Source organism: Aquarana catesbeiana, linkage group LG02 (genome assembly GCF_042186555.1).
Source record: "Aquarana catesbeiana isolate 2022-GZ linkage group LG02, ASM4218655v1, whole genome shotgun sequence".
In the NCBI taxonomy this organism is placed as follows: Eukaryota; Metazoa; Chordata; class Amphibia; order Anura; family Ranidae; genus Aquarana; species Aquarana catesbeiana.
The window spans coordinates 693,101,719-693,125,975 of record NC_133325.1 but is presented as its reverse complement, the minus strand read 5'-3'; the positions used below and the strand labels follow the sequence as shown (position 1 = coordinate 693,125,975).

General features: G+C 41.8%; 1 protein-coding gene across 1 annotated transcript in view; it reads right to left on the bottom strand.

The window, feature by feature from the left end:
• TAOK1 (TAO kinase 1) overlaps nucleotides 1–24,257 on the bottom strand; it is a 190,372-nt gene that overhangs the window by 55,109 nt on the left and 111,006 nt on the right. Inside the window, exons 6-8 of the mRNA XM_073616827.1 lie at nucleotides 16,263–16,308; nucleotides 14,333–14,429; nucleotides 11,269–11,382 (exon numbers count right to left, since the gene is read on the bottom strand). Of these exons, the coding sequence (XP_073472928.1) occupies nucleotides 11,269–11,382; nucleotides 14,333–14,429; nucleotides 16,263–16,308 (257 nt within the window). The remainder of the gene's footprint in view (nucleotides 1–11,268; nucleotides 11,383–14,332; nucleotides 14,430–16,262; nucleotides 16,309–24,257) is intronic.

Below are 24,257 nucleotides of genomic sequence, written 5' to 3'. Positions count from 1 at the left end.
CTCTTTCCCCAAATCTATCGCCATCCTTAGATATTTTTGAGACTGCGGGGCTATGGGGATATGCAGATAGGCATCTCAAAGGTCTATTGATGCCATGAAGCATTCCTTTGTCAATAAGTTTCTGACCGTGAAGATGGAGTCCATACGAAACCTTTTGTATAGGACTGATCTGTTCAGTGGTTTGAGGTTTAGGATTAATTGGAAATCTCCGGATGGCTTTTTTTTTTTTTTTTATCAGGAATATATGAGAATAAAATCCCTGATAAAGCTCCCCCTGTGGAACGTGAGTCACAACCCCTTGATCTATCAGATCCTTTAACAGGTTCTTCATTGCTAAGGATTTTGTTACCTCTCTTGGGAGATTTGTCACAAAGTACCTTTCTGGGGGGAATCTGAAAAATCTATTCTGTAACCCTGGGCTATCACATTCAGAATGTACTGGTTTTCTGTTATGCTTGCCCAATAGGGGAGAAAGCCCTGAGATCTTCCTCCCACCTGTAACCGGTTGTCATTGCGTCTTGCTGGATGACGCAGGAGGATGGAAAAGGACATTCCCTTAGCCCTTTCCCCTCTGCCCTGACCAATTTTTCTTTTTCTCTTGAGGCTTGTTTTGTTCCTGAGCCATTTGAGGACGAAAAAAACGTTTGACTGGCTGTTTCTTCTTCTTGACAGGAAAAGATTTCTTTTTATCTGCTGTCCTGTCAAGAACTGAGTCCAAATCAGGGCCAAACAATAAATCCCCTAGAAAAGGGAACCCGCATAATTTATTTTTAGATGCTGCGTCCCCCTGCCAGGTTTTTAGCCATAATGGCCGTCTAACTGAATTAGTAAGGGCTGCAGCTTTAGCTGTCATCCTGATATATTCTGCTGATGCATCAGAGACATAGGCTACGGCCACTGAGAGAGTAGAAAAGGAATCAAGGATTTCTTGCTTAGGGGGAATCCGCCATTATATGAGCTTTAAGCTGATGTACCCAAAACTCCAAGTTTCTGGATACGCAAGTAGTTGCCATTGCTGGCTTAAGGTTGTCCATAATGGATTGCCAAGCCTTCTTGAGTTGTTGATCTATTTTTTTTTATCCATGAGGTCTTTTAAGATCCCCATGTCCTCAAATGCCAGATCAGTAGATCTTGATACTTGACAAAAGGCTGCATCAAGTTTTGGAAACTTATTCCAGAGAGCCGCTGGTTCTTCATCAAAAGGGAACCTTCTCTTATGAGCCCTAGAGAAGAATGGTTTCCTATCAGGATCAGCCCATTCTTTCTTGATTGTCTCTGAAATCACTGCGTGGACAGGAAAGGTACAAGTCTTGGGCTCGCTAAGCCCTGCATACATTTTGTCGTGTAAAGACATTTCTTTATGCTCTTCCTCCAGGCCCAGAGTAGCATAAATAGCCCTCAAAAGGACGTCCACTTGATCCAAACACAATTTATATTTGGAAGACATATTCTCCAGCTTATCCCCATCCTCATCTTATTCATCCAGTTCAGAGGACCCATCTCTGCCTCCACTGCCGGGACTAACAGTGAGCCTTGAGAGGACTGAGGTAGTGGGCTGACTTGCGGATGGATTTGTAAGTGAGGATCTAAAGGATTGAATGGTAGCATCCAATTCCTTTTTGGCAGATGCGATCAGATTGCTGCATGCGGAAGCGGTTTCTTCCCTCACCAAGGAGTCAATGCATGCTTGACATAAAGCCTTTTTCCAGCCTTCAGTTAACGTAGTTTTGCATGAAGGACATTTCTTTTTAATCCCTGGGTCAGAGCTCTTGGTCTGCCAAGATAAGGGAAAAAAAGAGAAAATAAGACAAACCATCCTTTAGAGTCAGCCTGAACACTCAAGATGCTCACCACAGGTGCACAGTGAGAAAAACAACAGACTCATGTGCCCTGACAGGCCCTTCCGCCACCAGGGGGAAAAAAATACCCTCAAGCCCCACTAAACATTTAGGGAGAAGAGAGCTAGAGAGAGACCACACCATAAAGTTGAGCAGAAACAACAGTCTGCTCCTTACCTGGGCCTTGCTGGTGCCTGTGCCTGTCCCACTTGCTGCGGTTCCTGAGTCCATGCTGAGGCAGCAGCATGATGCTTGTGGCAAAAACGCCGGTTCCGGACTCCAATAACGCCTGTGCTCCGGAAATAAGTAGGCACCAGACCCATTCCTCCCTCCTCCCCCTGCGCTTCCGGCGGAAATGACGTCTAGCGCCTGCTCGTCGGATGCCGCCCCACTTCCGGTTACCTCACATCCGGCGGATGCAGTCAATGACTGCCCTTCCCAAGATGGCGGTGGCGTCAGGAAAAAAAGCATGTCCTGGACAAAAAAAGAAAGTGCCTGTCATGCCCGATGCCCCCCCGCCCGGGAGCGGCGATTCCTGGAGCTGTCCTGGCTCTCCCCGAGCACTGACAAGGGAGAAGGAGCCCATCCACCCGTAAGCCTGTGGAAATGGGAGGAACTGGCTCTCTTAAGGTATGAAAAAATAGTGGAGTAGGGAGCCTGTCCTCTCAGGACAGCGCCTTGAGAGCTCCAAACTCCCACGTGTTCCCTCCGGAAGAAACACAAAAACTGATAAGTGGGAAGGAGCCTCCTTTTAAAGTTTGGTGGAGGTGTGTTTCCTGTCAAGTGGGTGGAGCCACGCCATCAAGGTGCTGTCCTGAAAGACGTTAAGGGAAAAATGGGACAAAGATAAATTAGATAAATTATTTCAGAACTCAGTTGAACAATAAACTGAAATATTTTAGGTGGAGGGAAGTAAAAATAAAAATATGGTTGCATAAGTGTGCAACACCCTTAAACTAATACTTTGTTAAAGTACCTTTTGATTTTATTACAGCACTCAGTCTTTTTGGGTATGAGTCTATCAGCATGGCACATCTTGACTTGGAAATATTTGCCCACTCTTGTTTTCAAAAACAGAAGCCTGCAAAAGCATTCCAAATCTGTCAGATTGCGAGGACATCTGCTGTGCACAGCCCTCTTTAGATCGCCCCACAGATTCTCAATGGGATTCAGGTCTGGGCTCTGGCTGGGCCATTCCAAAAAACTTTAATCTTCTTCTGGTGAAGCCATTCCTTTGTTGATTTGGATGTATGCTTTGGGTCGCTGTCATGCGGAGAGATGAAGTTCCTCTTCATGTTCAGCTTTCTAGCAGAAGCCTGAAGGTTTTGTGCCAATATTGACTGGCATTTGGAACTGTTCATAACTCCCTCTACTTTGATAAGGCCCCTGTTCCAGCTGAAGAAAAACAGCTGCAAAGCATGATGCTGCCACCACCACTTCTTTTGGTTATGTGCATTGTTGTATTTGCGCCAAACACATCTTTCGGAATTATGGCCAAAAAGTTCAACCTTGGTTTCATCAGACCAATTTTCATCAGACCATTTTCCCCACATGCTTTCGGAAGACTTCAGATGTGTTTTTGCAAAATCTAGTTGGGCTTGGTTGTTTTTCTTCTTAAAAGGCTTCTGTCTTGCCACTCTACCCCATAGCCTAGACATATGAAGAATACGGTAGATTGTTGTCACATGTACCACACAGCCAGTACTTGCCAGATATTTCTGCAGCTCCTTTAATGTTGCTGTAGACCCATTGGCAGCCTTCCTGATCAGTTTTAATCTTGTCTTTTCATTAATTTTGGAGGGAAGTCCAGTTCTTGGTAATGTCGCTGTTGTGCCATATTTTCTCCACTTGATGACTGTCTTCACCTTGTTCCATGGTATATCTAATGCCTTGGAAATTCTTTTGTACCCTCCTCCTGACTGATACCTTTTAACAATGAGATCTCTCTGATGCTTTGGAAGCTCTCTGCGGACCATGGCCTTTGCTGTAGGATGCAACTAAGAAAATGTCAGGAAAGACCTACTAGAATAGCTGAACCTTATTTGGGGTTAATCAGAGGCACTTTAACCGGTCGCCACCTGCCCACCGTCATATGACGGGAGGAGCGATGCGGCTCTTATGACGTCGCCCCAGAACGGAGTGCTAGGACACAGGAGTGACGGTCACATGTAAAGATACCAATCAGCAGAATCTCCTCACAGGGAACACCCGGACATGTAATCAGTGCCCTGATTACAGTAAAGCCCCCCAGTGCCACTAATCAGTGCCCAACAGTGATGCCAGTCACTGCTGCCTTTCCGTGCCTATCAGCGCAGGAGAAAAATTACTTATTTACTAACAGAAACAAAGACATTTTTTTCCAAAATTTTCGGTATTTTTTCTTTTTTTAAGTAAAAAATTAAAAAACCCAGCAGTGATTAAATACCACAAAAAGAAAGCTCTATTTATGTGAAGTAAATGATAAAAAATTAATTTGGGTACAGTGTTGCAATTGTCAAAGTGCGACAGTTTTGAAAGCTGAAAAATAGGAGTTTTAAAACAGCTTACATGTAAAATCCCTTTCTTTGAAGTACATCACGGGACACAGAGCCATAGTTGTTACTATGTGGGTTATAGGCCACCTTCAGGTGATTGACACTGGCACACCCTAAGACAAAGTGCACTCCGTTTATAACCCCTCCCACCACTGGGAGTACCTCAGTTTTGTAGCAAAGCAATACACGTGTATACCAAAGAAGGGAGGGACCTCTGTGTGCCGTGATGTACTTCAAAGAAAAGGATTTTACAGGTAAGCCGTTTTAAAAATCCTATTTTCTTATCGTACAGCACGGGACACAGCCATTAGTAGTTACTATGTGGGGTGTCCCATAGCAATAGCAACGGAAGGGAGGGAGACACAACAAAAAGTAGGGCACTAATAGACTAGAGGACTTATACTGCAGCCTGCAGTACACTGCGCCCAAAGGTGATATCCTCATGACCTTTTACATCTACTTGATAGAATCTGGTAAATGTATGGCCTGAAGACCAAGTTGCGGCCTTGCAGATCTGAGCCATGGAGGCTTGGTGATGCACTGGCCAAGAAGCACTAACAGCCCTGGTAGAGTGCGATTTAATATGAAAAGGTGGAATTTTCCTTTTTAAACCGTAAGCTTTAACAATCACTTGACGAATCCATTTAGAAGTAGTAAATTTCGACGCTGCCTGTCTTCTTTTGGGACCGTCTGGCAACACAAACAAAACATCTGTTTTACGAATCTGAGTGGTCACCTTCAAATAGACCTTGACCGCTCTCACCACATCAAGAGAATGTAGTGACCTCTCTTCCACAGAACGAGGTTCTGGAAAAAATGAAGGCAGAACAATATCCTGGTTTAAATAAAAACCTGACACTACCTTCGGTAGGAAATTAGAAAGAGGCCGCAATGCAACCTTATCCTTATGAATAATCAAATATGGCTCTTTACAAGAAAGAGCAGCCAACTCTGATACTCTTCTTGCAGAAGATATGGCAACAAAGAAAATTATTTTCCTCGTCAAGAGGACAAGGGAATATCTCATATTGGCTCAAAAGGCTGTTTCTGTAATGCCGACAGGACTAAATTCAAGTCCCAAGGGTTCAGGGGTGATCTAACTGGAGGATTAATCCGTGTTACCCTCTGAATAAAGTTACGAACCAGAGAGTGTGAAGCAAGGCCAGCTTCATTTCCAATCCCATCTGCAGAAATTCAAGGATCCTACCTATGACATATTTCCTGGGGTGCCAACACCTGGATTCACACCAGGAGACATATGCCTTCCAGACACTATAGTATATGATTCTGGAGGCCGGCTTCCTAGCATTAACCAAAGTAGACACTCCTGAACCTGACAGCCCATGGTCATTCAGAATGTGGGTCTCAATAGCCAGACCTTTAAATTTAGCGTTTGTAAGGTAGGATGGAATACTGGACCTTGCGAGAGGAGGTCTGGCCATAGTGGTAGAGTCCACGGGTCCCCTACCGCCATCTTTACGATCTCTGCAAACCAAGATCTTCTGGGCCACAAGAATAGCTTCTTTCCCTTCCTGCTTGATCCTGCGAAGAAGGCGCGGAAGCAGCAGAACAGGAGGGAACGCATAGATCAGTGAAAACTGATCCCACAGAAAAACCAAGGCATCTGTTCCGCATGCCATCAGATCCCTTGTCCTTGACACAAAGTTGTCGATCTTGTTGTTGAACCTGGACGCAAACAGATCCACGTCTGGAATTCCCCATCTTTGACATATTGACAGAAAGATATCGGTGTGAAGAGACCATTCCCCTGGGAACAACTGTTGGCGACTAAGTAGTCCACCTGCCAATTCTCTATCCCTGGAATGAAAATTGCTGACAGACAAGGACTGTTGGCTTCTGCCCAAGATAGGATATGATTAACCTCTCTTTGGGCCGCACAACTTCTCGTGCCACCTTGGTAATTGATATAGGCCACTGCTGTGGCATTGTCGGATTGGATTCTGACAGGACAATTCCGTAGTCTGAGCGTCCAGGGCCAGGTGTACTGCCCAAATCTCTAGAATATTGATGGGCAAGGTAATTTCTGATTTGGACCAATTCCCTTGAACAGACGCTTCTTCCAGGACTGCTCCCCAGCCCAGAAGGCTGGCATCTGTTACCACCTTCCAGGTAACTGGTAGAAAGGATTTTCCTTTTTGAAGATTCTTGGATATCAACCACCAATTGAGACTCTGATGCATTTTTGGGGATAAACGCATTGGGAAGTCCAGAGCTTGGACCTTCTTGATCCAAGTTGACAGGATACTGTTTTGCAGCAGTCTTGAATGAAACTGCGCATAAGGAATGGCCTCGAAAGAAGCCACCATCTTTCCCAACAATTTCATGCAAAGTCGAATAGAAGGATTCTTCTTAGTTTTGACCAACTGAATCAGTTCCCATATGGAACTGATCCTTTCCTGGGGCAAAAACACCCTCTTCTGAACTGTATCTATGATCAGCCCCAAGTACTGCAAACTCCTTGATGGTTTTAAGGAGGATTTCTCTAGGTTGAGAATCCAACCTAGGTATTCCAGGTAGCTGACTGCGGTGACCAAACTTTGGTTTAAGTGGGCTACCGACTGATCTATCAAGAGTAGATCATCCAAGTAAGCTAGTATCGTTATACTTTGAGCCCTTAATCTGGCTAAAGGAGGAGCCAGGACCTTTGTAAACACTTGAGGTGCAGTAGCTAGACCGAAGGGTAGAGCTACGAATTGAAAATGAAGATTTTCTACCTGGAAGTGTAAATATTTCTGGTGAGCAGGGAAAAACGGCACATGGAGACAAGCATCTTTGATGTCGATTGATGCCAAAAGTTCTCCACCTTGTAGGATGGACACTACTGATCGGAATGACTCCATGCGAAAAGAGCGGATGTTCAAAAACCGGTTTAGATCTTTGAGATCTAAAATGGGTCTGACATCCCAGTTTGGTTTTGGTACCGTGAAAAGGTTTGAATAAAACCCTAATCCTTGCTCTTCCAAGGGGACCACCAATATCACTCTTTGAGACAAGAGATAATTCAAAGCTTAAAAGAGAGACTTTTTTTTCATGGATCTCTGGGAACGTTTGATCTGAGAAAATGAGGAGAAGGGAATTCCCGGAACTCTAGTTTGTAACCTAGAGAAATTGAGGAAGCCACCCATCCTGCCAGAAACCCTTGAAAACTGCAGAAGTCTTCCCCCCACTCGAGCATGCGGGGGCGCCCCTTCATAAGCAGGTTTTAGTATTTTGTTTAGTGGGTTTCCTCCCCCAGGGCCTCTTCTGACGGTGCAGGCTGTCGTGACTGCCTGGAGGCTGATGCACCTGGCACTGGAGAAAAAGCTTGTCCAAAAGAAAAAACGCTTAAAACTTCTTCTTAAACGGTAAAAGGGAACTTTTCCCATTAGAAATTCTTTGGATGTATTTATCCAGATTGTCTTTTAAATAACCGTTCACCGTGAAATGGGAAACTGGCCAAGAGCTTTTTGCATGGCGCTTCGGCTGACCAATTTTTCAACCATAAGATTCTACGCACATGTACCAGCCCTAGCATAAGCCATGAGGCCTGGAGAATAGAATCTTTCATAGCGTCTACTGTAAAACACAACGCCTATGATATCCCGGGCAAATCTTGGGCCTGCTGATCAGGAATAATGTTGAGTACCTCTAAAAATTGGTCCTTTAGGGACTGAGATACCCCGATTGCTGCCAGCGCAGGCTGAACCACTGAACCTGTGAGCGAAATATAGCTTTTAAAAAGGAATTCCAACTTCTTATCTGTTGGATCCTTCAGCATTTTAGCATTGTCTACAGAACAAGTCAGGTTTTCGTTCACAGAGGATATAGCAGCGCCAATTGCTGGAATCCCCCATTTCTTATTAAACTCTTCCTCCATAGGATAAAGTGTTGAAAACTTTTTTGGAGGGAGAAACTGTTTATCTGGGTGCTCCCACTCAGAATACATAAGCTTTTTTAGCCATGAATGGATAGGAAAAGCATGAACAACTTGGGGAGGCTTTAGTGAACCCAAACCAGAAGTGGGCTCATCGACTGACTCCGCTACTGGCAGCAAAAATGTGGAGCGGACCATTCAGTGAGAGATTGTACCAACAACCTTTCTTGTGAACCTGATCCTAACGTATTAGGTTCTTCGGAACAGGAGTCACCAACCTCTTCCTGGTCCCCTAAGAGAAATTCATCATCTCTCGCCCCTTGTTCCTCAGCATGAGGGTCCTGAGCAATGGACGGGGACCTGTTACACTTAGTTCCACTCTGGGATGCGATTAAAGCATCAATTTTTTGCTCCAAGCCTAAAATGTTTGAAGGAAAAACCTCCTTAGTAATATATACAGGGGCTGCAGTGTTAAGCGCAGCTGCAACACTCATCCCTCCTGATGGCTGACTGACCAGCCAAATTACTCTCAGGGGAGGATGCCATCTTTTTTGAAATGGTTCTAGGCTTCCGTGTGACTGTAGAAGTATGGTGTTTTTACCCCCCCTTCCGACCATAGCCCAATGCACAAAGCAGAGGTAATACCAGAAGGAATGCATCCACTGCTTGAGCAATAGTCCAGCCCTGTCGCTGCTAAAGGAATGCCTGTGTCACCTAACCTCTTTCATGCCACCTTTGCTCGTGTCCCTCCGAAGAAGCAGCAAAGGTGCCTTTTAAACACGTTTTCCCGCGCTGGGTGTTGGAGGACGCCAACGTCGCGCTAAGCACGCCCCCCCTCCCGCCCCTCTCCTTTCCGTTGAAAAAGAGCTCTCTGAGGAAGCGTGAGAAGGTAAGTGCTCTATACAGCCCCCGGTGGTGACACATAGGCATGACGTTCACTAAATTTAACCACTTAAGCCCCGGACCAGAGCACTTTTTGTGATTCGACACTGCGTCGCTTTAACTGACAAGTGCGCGGCCGTGCGACGTGGCTCCCAAACAAAATTGACGTCCTTTTTTACCCACAAATAGAGCTTTCTTTTGGTGGTATTTGATCACTTCTGCGGTTTTTATTTTTTGCACTATAAACAAAAATAGAGCGACAATTTTGAAAAAAAAAAAAAAAAAAAACGCTTTTTTTTTACTTTTTGCTATAATAAATATCCTCAAAAAATATATAAAGAAACATTTTTTTCCCCTCAGTTTAGGCGGATACGTATTCTTCTACATATTTTTGGTAAAGAAAAAAAATTAAAAATTGCAATAAGCGTTTATTGATTTGCGCAAAAGTTATAGCATCTACAAAACAGGGGTTAGTTTTATGGCATTTTTATTAATATTTTTTTTACTAGTAATGGCGGCGATCTGCAATTTTTAGTGTGACTGCGACATTATGGCGGACATATCGGACAATTCTGACACATTTTTGGGACCATTGTCATTTTTACAACGATCAATGCTATACAATTGCAGTGATTACTGTAAAAATGATGCTGGCAGTGAAGGGGTTAACCACTAGCTGGCTAGGAAGGGGTAAGTGTGTCCTAGGGAGGGATTCCAACTGTTAGGGGGCGTGGCTACGAGTGGCACGTCACTGATCACTGCTCCCGATCACAGGGAGCTATGATCAGTGACAGTGTCACTAGGCAGAACGGGGAGATGCTTGTTTACATTAGCATCTCCCCATTCTTCAGCTCCGTGAGACGATCGCGGGTATCCTACTCACGGAGCTCGCTGCAGGGTCGCCCGCCAGCGGCAAATTCAAAGGGACGTACAGGTACGCCCCTTTGCGCAGCCGTGCCATTCTGCTGACGTATATGTACATGCGGCAGACGGCAAGTGGTTAAAGGAGACATTCATAAGAAAATGTCATAAAAATTTCTCAGAAAACTCCACTTACCTTTCCCGCCGCAGGGTTTTCTGTGGTAAAACCAACAGACCCAATCGTCACCCTTCACGGTGGATTCCGTTAAACCTTCAGGAGCTGGGGATCCTCGGGGAAACCCACAATACTGGACCTGTAATAGCACCACCGCCAGTAAAACTTTATGGCCTTACTACCAAAAGTACTGGATCCCGGGGTCCAGCTCTCTAAAAGAGAAGCGTTTACAGGCAAAACCTTGTTTCTTCGGATACGAGGCCCGGGTACCATTCAATTCGGCCTAAAAGACACTTTGAATGGATCCGGCTGCATGGCTAGCCCCAGCAAGGATTGCTCCAGTGGAGCTCAGCACAGCACATCTTTACTCCTGACCAACACCTTGGACACTGGCGAAAAAACTGAGGTACTCCCAGTAGTGGGAGGGGTTATATAGGGAGTGCACTTTTTGTCTTAGGGCGTGCCAGTGTCCATCACCTGAAGGTGGCCTATAACCCACATAATAACTACTATGGCTCTTTGTCCTGTGATGTACGATAAGAAATTGGCCTGGGCATGAAGGGGGTGAAAGTGCCCTGTAGGCAAGTGGGTAAGTGATGGCAGATGTGTACCGACTCCTATTTAACATGAGTTTGAATGCGATTGCTTAATTCTGAATGCAGCTACATCCCCAGCTATAAAAGAGGATATGCACACTTATGCAACCACATTATTTTAGTTTATTTTTACTTCGTCCCCCTAAAAGATTGCAGTTTGTTTTTCAATTGAGTTGTCCAGTTTATAGGTCACATTAAAAAGGGTGGAAAAAGTTCTGAAATGATTTATCTTTGTCTTATTTTTTTACATCACAGAAACCTGACATTTTAACAGGGGTGTGTAGACTTTTTATATCCAGTGTACTTGGGCCTGAATTGCTCACATCAATTATCAGTGCTCTAATAGGAGTGAGAATTCTATGACATGTAGTCAGCTAGTACTTTCAGACATTTCAGATCCAGTTTCTATAGCAACAAAAATAACGGAAAAGAAAGATACTACCCAAAATAAAAAATAACATGTGGAGGTATACAACAAGCAGTGAAAAAAACAAAAGCAACTCCTTACCAATATGGTGTCCCCACAAATGAATTGGCTGGAGATGCTATAGAAGCAGACCCAAAGTCAGCAAGTTTCACTTGGCCAGGCTCTGTGAGAAGGATGTTGCCTGCCTTGATATCTCTAAAAGGGGAAAAAAATACAAAATATGTTAGAACATATGACAAGCTAAAACAATGTGTTCAAACAATTCATGCTAATTATGTTATGAGACAGAACAGCTCCAAATGAATTACTAAAGAGAACAGAATTCTTGAAGCTATGACAAAAAAAAAAAAAAAAAAAAAGGAAAAAAAAAGGCAAGCAGAGGACAACAAACTAATCCTCAGCATTGCTTGTTTCTCCATCACTGACTTAGCATGCCATGTTCTGTCCTTGTTGTGCCTCTGTTTGTAGGAGGACATCTTGGTAGAAGCAGGGCATATGTTTTTTCAAATCAGAGCTTTCAGCAAAGGGAACAGTGAATAGCACAGCAGTGGCCTCAACAAATATCACTTGGAGTCTCTTGAGGAAAGCTGCAAGAAGGGGCAATGCCTTAGATCTCATACAGCAGATATACAGCTATGAACTTGTAGACACAAGAGTGCCTAGGCACCCTCACTTATCAGGAAGTGCACTTTTTCCCTAAAGAGATTAAAACAATCATTTGTACAAAAAATAAAATCAAGAAAGATATTCCAAACAAAAAAGTTCATTTTCAAGGCACTGCTCAGACACAACAACATTTCTACATATTCCCTATAGTATGGCAAATCTTAATTTTTTGAGTTCAGTTTAACTTTAATGTAAATTACTTTACTTCAGGACATTAAGCCAGCTTCGTTAACCACTTGACCTCCAAAAGATTTACCCCCCTTCATAACCAGGCCATTTTTGGTGATACGGCACTGTTACATTAACTGACAAATGCATGGTCATGCAATGCTGTACCCAAATAAAATGTATGTCCTTTTTCCCCACAAATAGAGCTTTCTTTTGGTAGTATTTGATCACCTCTGCGTTTATTTGTTGCGCTATAAACAAAAAAATAAAATAATAATAATAATGTCTTCATGAATTTAGGCCAATATGTATATTGATTGTAGATGCTATATCTTTTGCGCAAACCAAACTGTCATATTTATTACTAGTAACGGTGGCGATCAACAACTTCTAGCGGTGTCACAGTACATGTTGGCATTCATGGTTCCCTCAATGAACTGTAGCTCTCCAGTGCCGGCCGCACTCATGCAGCCCCAGACCATGACAATGCCACCACCATGCTTGACTGTAGGCAAGACACACTTGTTTTTGTACTCCTCACCTGGTTGCCGCAACACACGCTTGACACCATCTGAACCAAATAAGTTTATCTTGGTCTCATCAGACCACAGGACATGGTTCCAGTAATCCATGTCCTTAGTCTGCTTGTCTCAGCAAACTGTTTGCGGGCTTTCTTGTGCATCATCTTTAGAAAAGGCTTCCTTCTGGGACCACAGCCATGCAGACCAATTTGATGCAGTGTGCAGCGTATGGTCTGAGCACTGACAGGCTGACGCCCCACCCCTTCAACCTCTGCAGCAATGCTGGCAGTACTTATACGTCTATTTCTCAAAGACAACCTCTGGATATGACGCTGAGCATGTGCTCTCAACTTCTTTGGTGGACCATGGCGAGGCCTGTTCTGAGTGGAACCTGTCCTATGGAACCGCAGTATGGTATTGGCCACTGTGCTGCAGTTCAGTTTCAGGGTCTTGGCAATCTTCTTATGGCCTAGGCCAGGGATATGCAATTAGCAGACCTCCAGCTGTTGCAAAATTACAGGTCCCATCATGCCTCTGCCTCTGGTAGTCATGATTGTGGCTGTCAAAGTCTTGCTATGCTTAATGGGGTAGTTCTGCAACAGCTGTAGGTCTTCTAATTACATATCCCTGGCCTAGGCCATCTTTATGTAGAGCAACAATTCTTTTTTTAAGGTCCTCAGAGAGTTCTTTCCCATGAGGTACCATGGTGAACTTCCAGTGATCAGTATAAGAGTGATAACACCAAATTTAACACAACTGCTCCCCACTCACATCTGAGACCTTGTAACACCAACGAGTCACACGACACCAGGGAGGGAAAATGGCCTATTGGGCCCAATTTGGACATTTTCACTTAGGGGTGTACTCACTTTTGTTGCCAGCAGTTTAGACATTAATGGCTGTCTGTTGAGTTATTTTGAGGGGACAGCAAATTTACACTGTTATACAAGCTGTACATTTACTACTTTACATTGTAGCAAAGTGTCATTTCTTCAGTGTTGTCACATGAAAAGGTATAATAAAATATTTACAAAATGTGGGTGGTGTACTCACTTTTGTGAGATACTATAACTGCACTGAGGTCCAGGACCTCTCTAGGCTGTTTGAATCACAAGACTGACCGAGTACAAATACAAATCCTTTGTCAGTTAAAATAATTGCAATAATAATAATGTAATTTAAACTGTGCTTTTAAATCTTTGCCTGGAACTTAGCTTTAAGTAGACTAGTTAATTATTTTGTAGTTATAAAAGCTATATATATATATATATATATATATATATATATATATATATATATATATATAAATAAAATCAACATACATTCAGGTTAACTTCAGGCTTTTAACCAAGGCCTTAACGTTGATTTATTTTTTATGTAGAAGGGCAATTTAGACACGGTCCCCATGAAATGGTACCCACCTGTGGGAAGGTGGCTGGGAAAGAACTAGGACTGCCACTGACAATTACTAAGCGAGGCCTGCAAATTTGTTCACTGTGCTCCTACTGACAACTGTACTTGCCATAAAACCTGGTTAAAATAGGGAGCTGCATATTCCTTTGCCTTAAAAATATTGTAGTTCTTTTTTATTATTAAGCAAACGCATTTTAAACAGCAAAATTACGTAGGACGAGGCCGATTTAATACACTGCAAAAAGTCGTGTTGATAATAGTACATTTAAGTCGTTTTTCTAAAAAAAAACATTTAAACATCAATTGAAAATACAAAAGAAATTGTACGCATATGTGCGTACATTTAAACAAAATTATTAAAAACATAATATGCTCACCTATGGATTAAATTATGAGAATGCAAATAAGCTAATCCCTGCAGTGCTCCATGTGTAATTGCGGCGATTTCATTTTCTTGCAATGGCTTTTTGTGTACTGGAAGAAAAGCATCAAATATTAAAAGGCAGCACATGTCTAAACACCTGTAACCTTTAAGGCTAAATTACTAACATTTATTATTCTTTGGCATGCATAAGCAGCTGTGGATGTTGGAATTCATATGGATCAAGTGCTAGTGTGTGTGTGTATATATATATATATATATATATATATATATATATATATATATATATATATATATACACACACATATACATATATACATATATACATACACACACACACACACACATACTTCTATAGAATTTCTATAGAAACACCAGCACCAGGGGCTGCCTGTTCACTTGACAACCTCTAAAGCTAAACGGCTCGATTTTCTCTCATTCAGTCCGCTGACTGAACAAGAGAAAAATCAAATGACTCCTCCAGAATGGATGAATTTCCACTGCCAGCTACTGTATTCAGCTGCCACGGCACCTGTGGCTGCCTAAATATAATGCCACTGACGAACAGTGGCTGTAGTCACTGTTAAACCAATCATTTTCTACTTGTCACGATTTTTAAATTAACTTTTTTCGAGCCAGGTGGCGCTGACAGGGCTAGCCACAGCTTACATTTTGTGCATTTAAGATAGAATTAGCGGAAATACAATCAGGCATGCATGACAAATTTCTCTGGACATGGCAACCATGGGTGGTACATATCCACCCTTCCCGCTTCGATTCAGCACTACTCTCTCTTTAGTATATCTCCACCACCCCGTGAACTCCCCCCTCCTCTTACCTATCTCTCTGTTTCTTCCCCTTCTTCCCTATTCTACACACCTATTTTACTCTTCTTCTGATCTAATCCCCTACCACATCTCCAGTCTCTTTTCTATGTCCTTCTGACCCGCAGGCTTAGCCCTGCTGGGGCAGGACACATGATGACAAAATGTTTATGAATACATATTGCCTTTCTAGAGGTATGTTCATTGCTGTAAGGTTACGTAGCACATTTTCCCTCGACACATACGCTATATAAAAGTTCTGCAATAGCATCTGCACGCAAATGAGACCCAGCATGTAATCACACCACAAAATTCGCTAACCTCACAAAATCGCCCCTGATCACTCAGGAGCTTCTGCAAATCTTTGTGTCTTGGATTATTACTATTGTTAAAGTTTATGTAAACATATATACATGTGTGTCCATCAATCTTTTCCTTTTTTCTGTATTATTGATGATCTTTATGTTCAATAAAACCTTTTGTACAAGAATTAGCGGAAATACCAACTGCCTGACTAGCTCATCTAAAAATCCATATGGGCTATAGCAGATGTGTAGCTTAGGGGAAGGGGGAAATGTGTGTGTGGGGCCTGAAAAACAGCAGATCAAATTGCACATACTATTCACAACACAGCAGTAAACAAATAGGTAGTGAAGGAAAAAGGAGACAAGGACATCACCTACTTGCTGCAAAAGTGCAAATCTGAAAAAATAAATCTCTTCCCACCCAGCCACCCCCAGTGTCATTTTAAATAGTAGTGAATGCCGGGGGAATCCCGTCAGCTTACTGATCGTTACTCCAAACCAAGAGCCGTCTTTCAGCTCGGTCTTTGTGCTGAGTGCATAATAAACATACCCTCAGCACAATCATTGGCAGCCCAGCGATGCATATGTGTGGCCTTTAAAGCCCACCCTTTTGCTGCCACACATATGTGTTGTGCAGTCGTAAAAGGGGTTAATAAACCATTTCAGGTTTAGTAGACAAAATAAAAAGAAAAACAAAAAAACATTAACATTTTTTTTTTTTTTTCAGTCCCGAGCAGAAGCAATGAACTTTAAAAACACTATATATGTTTAATTTAGGTAAATTAAAAAAATTACCTTCTAGTAAGTCTGATGCAGATCCTAAACAATATTCCATGACCAGCTACAAAGAGAAGAATATGCATATTATCTTTTTGGAAAACATAAAAACACCAATCAACAAACTGCCGCTGAACTGAAAACTGGCATAACTTTTAAAAAGTTGTAGAACAATTCTAAATCACAGAACAAGTGCAGCATGTAAAAAACAAGTTAAATGACCAAGAAAACTAAAGCAGCCACCACATACAAGGACAGGTAAGCTGCAATATATTACGTTTTAGTTCTTGGGTTAAGGTATAAATTTACAAAAATATATAAAAGCGAGATGTGTTAGGCCCATAGTTCTCATGTAACTATATGTGATGCACATCAAAGGCTTTTCCAACCTTCTATTAAATCAAATGAGCTGCAAGGGTACAAATAAATAGTGATAGAAATGTAATTATTTTTACAGGGTGTTTTCTTATTTTTATTATTACGGTCAACAGTTTTATTAGTCTTATGGGTCTCGCTCTAAAGCAGTGCAATTACATTTATTGCGAAGTAATTCTACAACGCAAACGCATCCTGTTTGCAGATGTCACTAGGACTGCCCTCTACTGGTAGAGATTGTAGTAATAATACATTGTGACTTATGAATAAAATCAATCCTTAAATGTGTAAAAAAGTTTACAGGTTATGCAGCTTGGCTCAAATCAGTAGAAATAGTTCTTTGCACCTTCTTTGGACTGTAAAAAAAAGAACTTTTGAATGCAGTATGGTACACAGGCTTCTTTAAAGCTTTATAACAAGTTATAATGCAGCTACCTTCAGGGGATTGGACACTGGAACAACAACAAAAAAAAAAAAGCTGCAGGGGCATGCCCTATATATGCCATTCCATTTCCAGCTAGCCTCAGTTTGGTAGCCAGCAATAGGGAGATCATAAAAAAGGGGGATTGCCTGTGTTCTGTATTGTCACTTTAGGAAACACATTTCACTGATAAGTCAGAACCCCTACTTTCCCGATTGTATAACACAGAAGAGAGCAGAGCAAAAACCAAGGCAAGCACCTTGGTGCCCAGGGGCCGTGAACAGGCTAAGGGAAGTGTGACAAACTGGTAAGGGTGATCACCCACTGCAAAATAGATAGCCTTGATGAGGCAGAAAAATGGAAATGTGCGGCTAGGCATTCCAGATATCAATAGAGGTCAGACATTTTCCCAAAAGAAGGGAGACAACGAGCAACCTGGTATTTTCCCTGCAAAACTTTAAACCTGTAGGAACAAGTTGAGAGTTTTCAGATCCAGAATGAACCAATTGCGTCCATTAAAGTTTGGGAACGGTAAAGAGATGAAAGTAGAAACCTGTACTGTTGGTACGCGGGCAACGACGACTTCGGCCCAGAAACGTTGGACAGCAGGCAGCAGGTCCGTGCTGGTTGGGGAACATTTGGCAGGAAGGATGCAGAGAGTAAAGTCAGTTTTTCGCTCCCAGCGTCAGAAATTTTTTGGGACCAGAAAACTGAAGATGTACCCCCACTCTGACAAGAGGGTGCAACCCATCACTGCGAGGAGGCCTTGGCTGGTTTGAAAGGCCACGTCTTCTTAAGAAAGTAAGCTCCCATTTAGATTTAACATTGGAAGACAGAGAGAGGAGAGAAGCCCTCCTTAACCTTAGGGGTAGAAGATCTACTGGTAGAGGCACAAGCCTTTATTTTTTGGGAGAGGAGCGTACTCTTACCTCCATGAGCTCTTAACATACTTATCCAAGGAGGGACTGAACAGGTGTTCGCCTTCAAAAAGGGAACTACTTTTCTTGCAGGGGAGCTCTGCTGACCAGTATTTAAGCTAGAGAATCCTAAGCATGTGTTCAGATAAGAGGCTCATCCTGGAAATTTAACCACTTGCTGACTGCAATACATAAACATATGTTACGGGTTCCAAGTGGTTTACTGGGATTATGGCTTAAGATATCAGCCATGACCCTGGTATCGTTTGTTTGCAGCCAGTGGCTGCCTTTCTCATGAAATCGTCCCGAACTGCACATGAGCTGCTGAAACGATTTGCAAAATTATTTGCAAAATGCCGCCAAAACATCCCCCCCCCCCCCCACAGTGTTTCTCAGCCTCATCGATTCCCCGAGAGGCGATCAGACCATGCTTCCAGCTGCTCCCATAGGCAATCAAAGAGTAGATACTGTTTGTTCCTCTCTATGGCCTTGGAGGACCGGAGTGACATCCCTTGTAATAGTAATAAGAGACTAAAAAAAAATAAAGGGACAGTGTAAAAATAAAAACTTAATAAAATTCAAAGCGCCCACATCCCTCTGTGCTCATGCAGAGAAGCAAACGCATACGTAAACGGTATTCACACCACACACTAGACCTCTTCTAACGCTAAACAGGTAACCTGAAAAGGCATTTTAAGTATCGCCAATGAAGATTTTTAAGTACCGTAGTTTGTCGCCATTCCACAAGCGTGCGCAACTTTAAAACGGGACATGTCGTTAAGTAACTATTTGCTCGGCGTATCATCTTACAGATTATACAAACAAATGGGGTAAATATTGTGTTTTTTTTAATTATTATATATAAAAGTGTATTTTCTTCCAAAAAAATTGCGTTTGCAAACACTGTGTGACATAAAAAATTGCAACGATTGCCATTTTATTCCTTAGGGTCTCTGCTAAAAAGAAATAAAGTTTGGGGGTTGTACGTAATTTTCTAGCAAAAAAACTGACTTAAACTTGTAAACAAAAACTAACAGAAAAAGCCAGGTGGTTAAGAAAGTGTATCCGCCAAGCCATTTAAACAGCAGCATAAGGCTGAAGGCAATAAGTCTGCCTGACTATATAGACAGAGGGATCCATAAAAATGGAGCAAAGATTCTGATCATATGCCAGGTCCTGACAGTAATGGTCTGACAGACTGCAATAAATACAACTGTAGGTTGCACAGACAGGGCCCATCAAGGCATGATGGCCTTAGGCCCCTTTCACATAGGCATACTGATCAGGTCCGCTTGTTAGTTTTTCAGGCGGACCTGATCGGACACTCCATTCATCTCTACGGAGCAGAGGATGTCAGCAGTGACATGTCCGTTGATACTCGATGCTATCCGATCCTCTTCGTCAAAACCAGATGGATGGAGGTCCTATTTTCCACCCGTCTGGTGGATCCGATGGGATCAGATGAAAACGGCAAGCGGTCAGTTTTCATTCGATCTCTCCATAGAGGAAAGTGGGACTGTGTCCATCTCCATTCGGCTCAGTAAGCGAAGACAGACCTGTCATCTGCCTGCTCAGTGGGGATCAGCGGAGCAATCCCCTACCGAGCAAGCGGATCCGGCAGAACGGAGGCACTCGTGTGAAAGGGGCCTTAAGGAGGACCTCTAACTTTTTATCTACTGTGTCTTTTAACCCAGGGATTATCCTCCACTGGGCAATGAGGGTCTTCTTAAAGTAAGACAAATCCAAATCCAATCAACTTAGCAATAATCTCCTTTAATCATGGAGAAATGTCTGTTAAGGTAGCAAAAAAATCCCCTAAATGAGAAACCAAGATCCTGACCAAATGAGGTAGCAAAAATCAATGACAGAAATAAAGAATAGGCTTCATGCTCTTCTTACAAGTAACTGTATCCACAGTTACAGTATATTTACTAAACAATAGCATGGGCATGTCTAGAGATTCCCCCACTTGCCTCCCAAGCCTATTCTGACACTTCTCTCCTACATTTTTACAAACTAGAAAACTACTTAACCCCCCCCCCCCCCAAAACATATATTTTTAAGCAGAGGCCCTAGAGAATAAAATTGGTGAATGTTACATATTTTTATATCACACAATATTTGCGCAGCAGTTTTTCAAACACAAATTGTTGGGAAAAATAAAATTTAATGAGTTTTAATGTGCAAAACCAAATAGAATACCAAATTGTTTGGTAAAATATAAAAAAGACATTACAGTGAGTAAATGGATATCAAAAATGTCACGCTTTAAAATTGCGTATGCCGGTAATATGGCGCCAAGCTATGGTACCTAAATTTCTTGATAGGCGAGGCTTTAAAAGCCTTTACATGTTACCAGTTTAGAGTTACACAGGTCATCTGGTGCTACAATTATTGCTCTCGCTATAACGTTTGCGGCGATACCTCACATGTGTGATGCGAACTGTTAACATATGCGTGCGTGTCCTATGTATGCGTTTGTGCAAAAGCATGGGAGCGCTTTAAAAAAAATTAAATAAATTTAAAAAGTTTGTAAAAAAAAAAAAAAAAACAATGTTTCTTTAACCACTTCAGCCCCGGAAGGATTTACCCCCTTCCTGACCAGAGCACTTTTTACAATTTGGCACTGCATCGCTTTAACTGCTAATTGCGCGCTTATGGAATGCTGTACCCAAACAAAATTTGTGTCCTTTTCTTCCCACAAATAGAGCTTTCTTTTGATGGTATTTGATCACCTCTGCCGTTTTTATTTTTTGCGCTATAAACGTAAAAAGACCGAAAATTTTGAAAAAAAATTATGTTTTCAACTTTTTGTTATAAAAAAAATCCAATAAACTCAATTTTAGTCATACATTTAGGTCAAAATGTATTCGGCCACATGTCCTTGGTAAAAAAAAAAAGTCAACACGCGTATATTTATTGGTTTGCGCAAAAGTTAAAGCGTTTACAAACTAGGGTACATTTTCTGGAATTTACACAGCTTTTAGTTTATGACTGCCTATCTCATTTCTTGAGGTGCTAAAATGGCAGGGCAGTACAAACCCCCCCCCCAAATGACCCCATTTTGGAAAGTAGACACTCCAATTGCTGAGAGGCATGTTAAGCCCATTGAATATTAAATTTTTTTGTCCCAAGTGATTGAATAATGATAAAAAAATAATAACATTTTTTTTACAAAAAGTTGTCACTAAATGATATATTGCTCAAACATATAAATAAAACTTAATTGCGCTAGCAGTGATGATATAATTAGAAAGTGCTTAGGAGACACAATAAGTATGTGAATCCCAACCAAAATAACAATAAGTGCATAGAATCCTTATCCAAAAATACAACAGAAAATAATATATGCTAAAAATCAATAATCATGCACTAAAACCACTAATGATCAGTCCATAATAAAATAATTTGGATAAGAAGGAAAAGTCCGCTTAGTTTGTCTCATCACCAAGCCATGAGGACTGATGGGCCGAAGTAATTCTTATCAGATGTACATTGATTGCAGAAAAGAGAGTAATAGGTGTGCGCTTACCCCTATTGTTGGACCTCCTCTGTGGCAAGGTCTTATGGACTTGCAGATTTCACCCTCTGCGGGGACAAAGTGTTGGTATCCGGGTCTTGACAGCATACACCGCCGACTTCCGTATGGTCTGGATAGCCCAACTGCTCCAACATCAGAGGGGGGCTCAGGAATGGAAGAGCCCATAATCAGGAAAGAACATAAGGAGAAGAAACTCCAATAGTGTAATAACGTTTGGGGTTTTATTGGTTAAAATAAACCACAGGTAAACATTTAAAAAAATTCCAGTAGAAAAAATATTATCATAAAAAGCCGGCATAAACAAAGGCAGAACGCCCGTGCAAATAAAACCTTCGGAACACGTGATGGCAAGCGAGGCCACGCCCTACATGTTTCGTCACGTAGGGCGTTCTGCCTTTGTTTATGCCGGCTTTTTATGATAATATTTTTTCTACAGGAATTTTTTTAATTTTTTTTTTTAAATGTTTACCTGTGGTTTATTTTAACCAATAAAACCCCAAACGTTATTACACTATTGGAGTTTCTTCTCCTTATGTTCTTTCCTGATTATGGGCTCTTCCATTCCTGAGCCCCCCCTCTGATGTTGGAGCAGTTGGGCTATCCAGACCATACGGAAGTCGGCGGTGTATGCTGTCAAGACCCGGATACCAACACTTTGTCCCCGCAGAGGGTGAAATCTGCAAGTCCATAAGACCTTGCCACAGAGGAGGTCCAACAATAGGGGTAAGCGCACACCTATTACTCTCTTTTCTGCAATCAATGTACATCTGATAAGAATTACTTCGGCCCATCAGTCCTCATGGCTTGGTGATGAGACAAACTAAGCGGACTTTTCCTTCTTATCCAAATTATTTTATTATGGACTGATCATTAGTGGTTTTAGTGCATGATTATTGATTTTTAGCATATATTATTTTCTGTTGTATTTTTGGATAAGGATTCTATGCACTTATTGTTATTTTGGTTGGGATTCACATACTTATTGTGTCTCCCAAGCACTTTCTAATTATATCATCACTGCTAGCGCAATTAAGTTTTATTTATATGTTTATCACTTCATGGATATTTGGAGTTTTTTTTGCAGCTGCACTTTTGGAATATATATATTTGTATCACGTATTGCTCATTAGCGCAGGTTGATCCCACCATTTTTTTATTGCTCAAACATGCCATGAGCATATGTGGAATTACACCCCAAAATACATTCTGCTGCTTCTCCTGAGTACGGGGATACCACATGTGTGAGACTTTTTGGGAGCCTAGCCGCATACGGGGCTTCAGGATTTGTAAGGGCGTAAATTTTTGATTTCACTCCTCACTACCTATCACAGTTTTGAAGGCCATAAAATGCCAAGATGGCACAACCCCCCCCCCCCCCCCCCCAAATGACCCCATTTTGGAAAGTAGACACCCCAAGCTATTTGCTGAGATGCATGTTGAGTCCATGGAGTATTTATATTTTGCCACAAGTTGCACAAAGTTGTCACTAAATGATATATTTCTCAAACAAGCCATGGGCATATGTGGAATTACACCCCAAAATACATTCTGCAGCTTCTCCTGAGTATGGGGATACCACATGTGTGGGACTTTTTGGGGGCCTAGCTGCATACGGGGCCCCGAAAACCAATCACTGCCTTCAGGATTTTTAAGGGCGTAAATTTTTGAATTCACTCCTCACTACCTATCACAGTTTCGTAGGCCATAAAATGCCAAGATAGCACAACACCCCCCCCCCCCCCCAAATGACCCCATTTTGGAAAGTAGACACCCCAAGCTATTTGCTGAGAGGCATTGTGAGTATTTTGCAGCTCTCATTTATTTTTGAAAATGAAGAAAGACAAGAAAAATGTTTTTTTTTTTTAATCTTTTTTCAATTTTAAAAACTTTGTGACAAAAAGTGAGGTCTGCAAAATACTCGCCATACCTCTCAGCAAATAGCTTGGGGTGTCTATTTTCCAAAATGGGGTCATTTGGGGGGTTTTGTGCCATCTGGGCATTCCATGGCCTCCGAAACTGTGATAGGCAGTGAAGAGTGAAATCAAAAATTTACACCCTTAGAAAGCTTGAAGGCGGTGCTTGGTTTTCGGGGTCCCGTAAGCAGCTAGGCTCCCAAAAAAGTCTCACACATGTGGTATCTCCGTACTCAGGAGAAGCAACAGAATGTATTTTGGGGTGTAATTTCACATATTCCCATGGCATGTTTGAGCAATATATCATTTAGTGACAACTTTGTGCAAAAAAAAAAAAAAAAAAAAAAAAAATGTGTCTTTTTCCCACAATTTGTGTCACATAATAAATATTCCATGAACTCGACATGCCTCTCAGCAAATAGCTTGGGGTGTCTACTTTCCAAAATGGGGTCATTTGGGGGGGTTTTGAACTGTACTGGCATTTTATGCACAACATTTAGAAGCTTATGTCACACATCACCCACTCTTCTAACCACTTGAAGACAAAGCCCTTTCTGACACTTTTTGTTTACATGAAAAAATATTTTTTTTGCAAGAAAATTACTTTGAACCCCCAAACATTAAAAAAAATATATAAAGCAAAGGCCTTACAGATTAAAATGGTGGGTGTTTCATTTTTTTTTTCCACACAGTATTTGCGCAGCGATTTTTCAAATGCATTTTTTGGGGGAAAAACACACTTTTTTAAATTTTAATGCACTAAAACACACTATATTTCCCAAATGTTTGATGCAATAAAAAAGATGATCTTAGGCCGAGTACATGGATACCAAACACGACATGCTT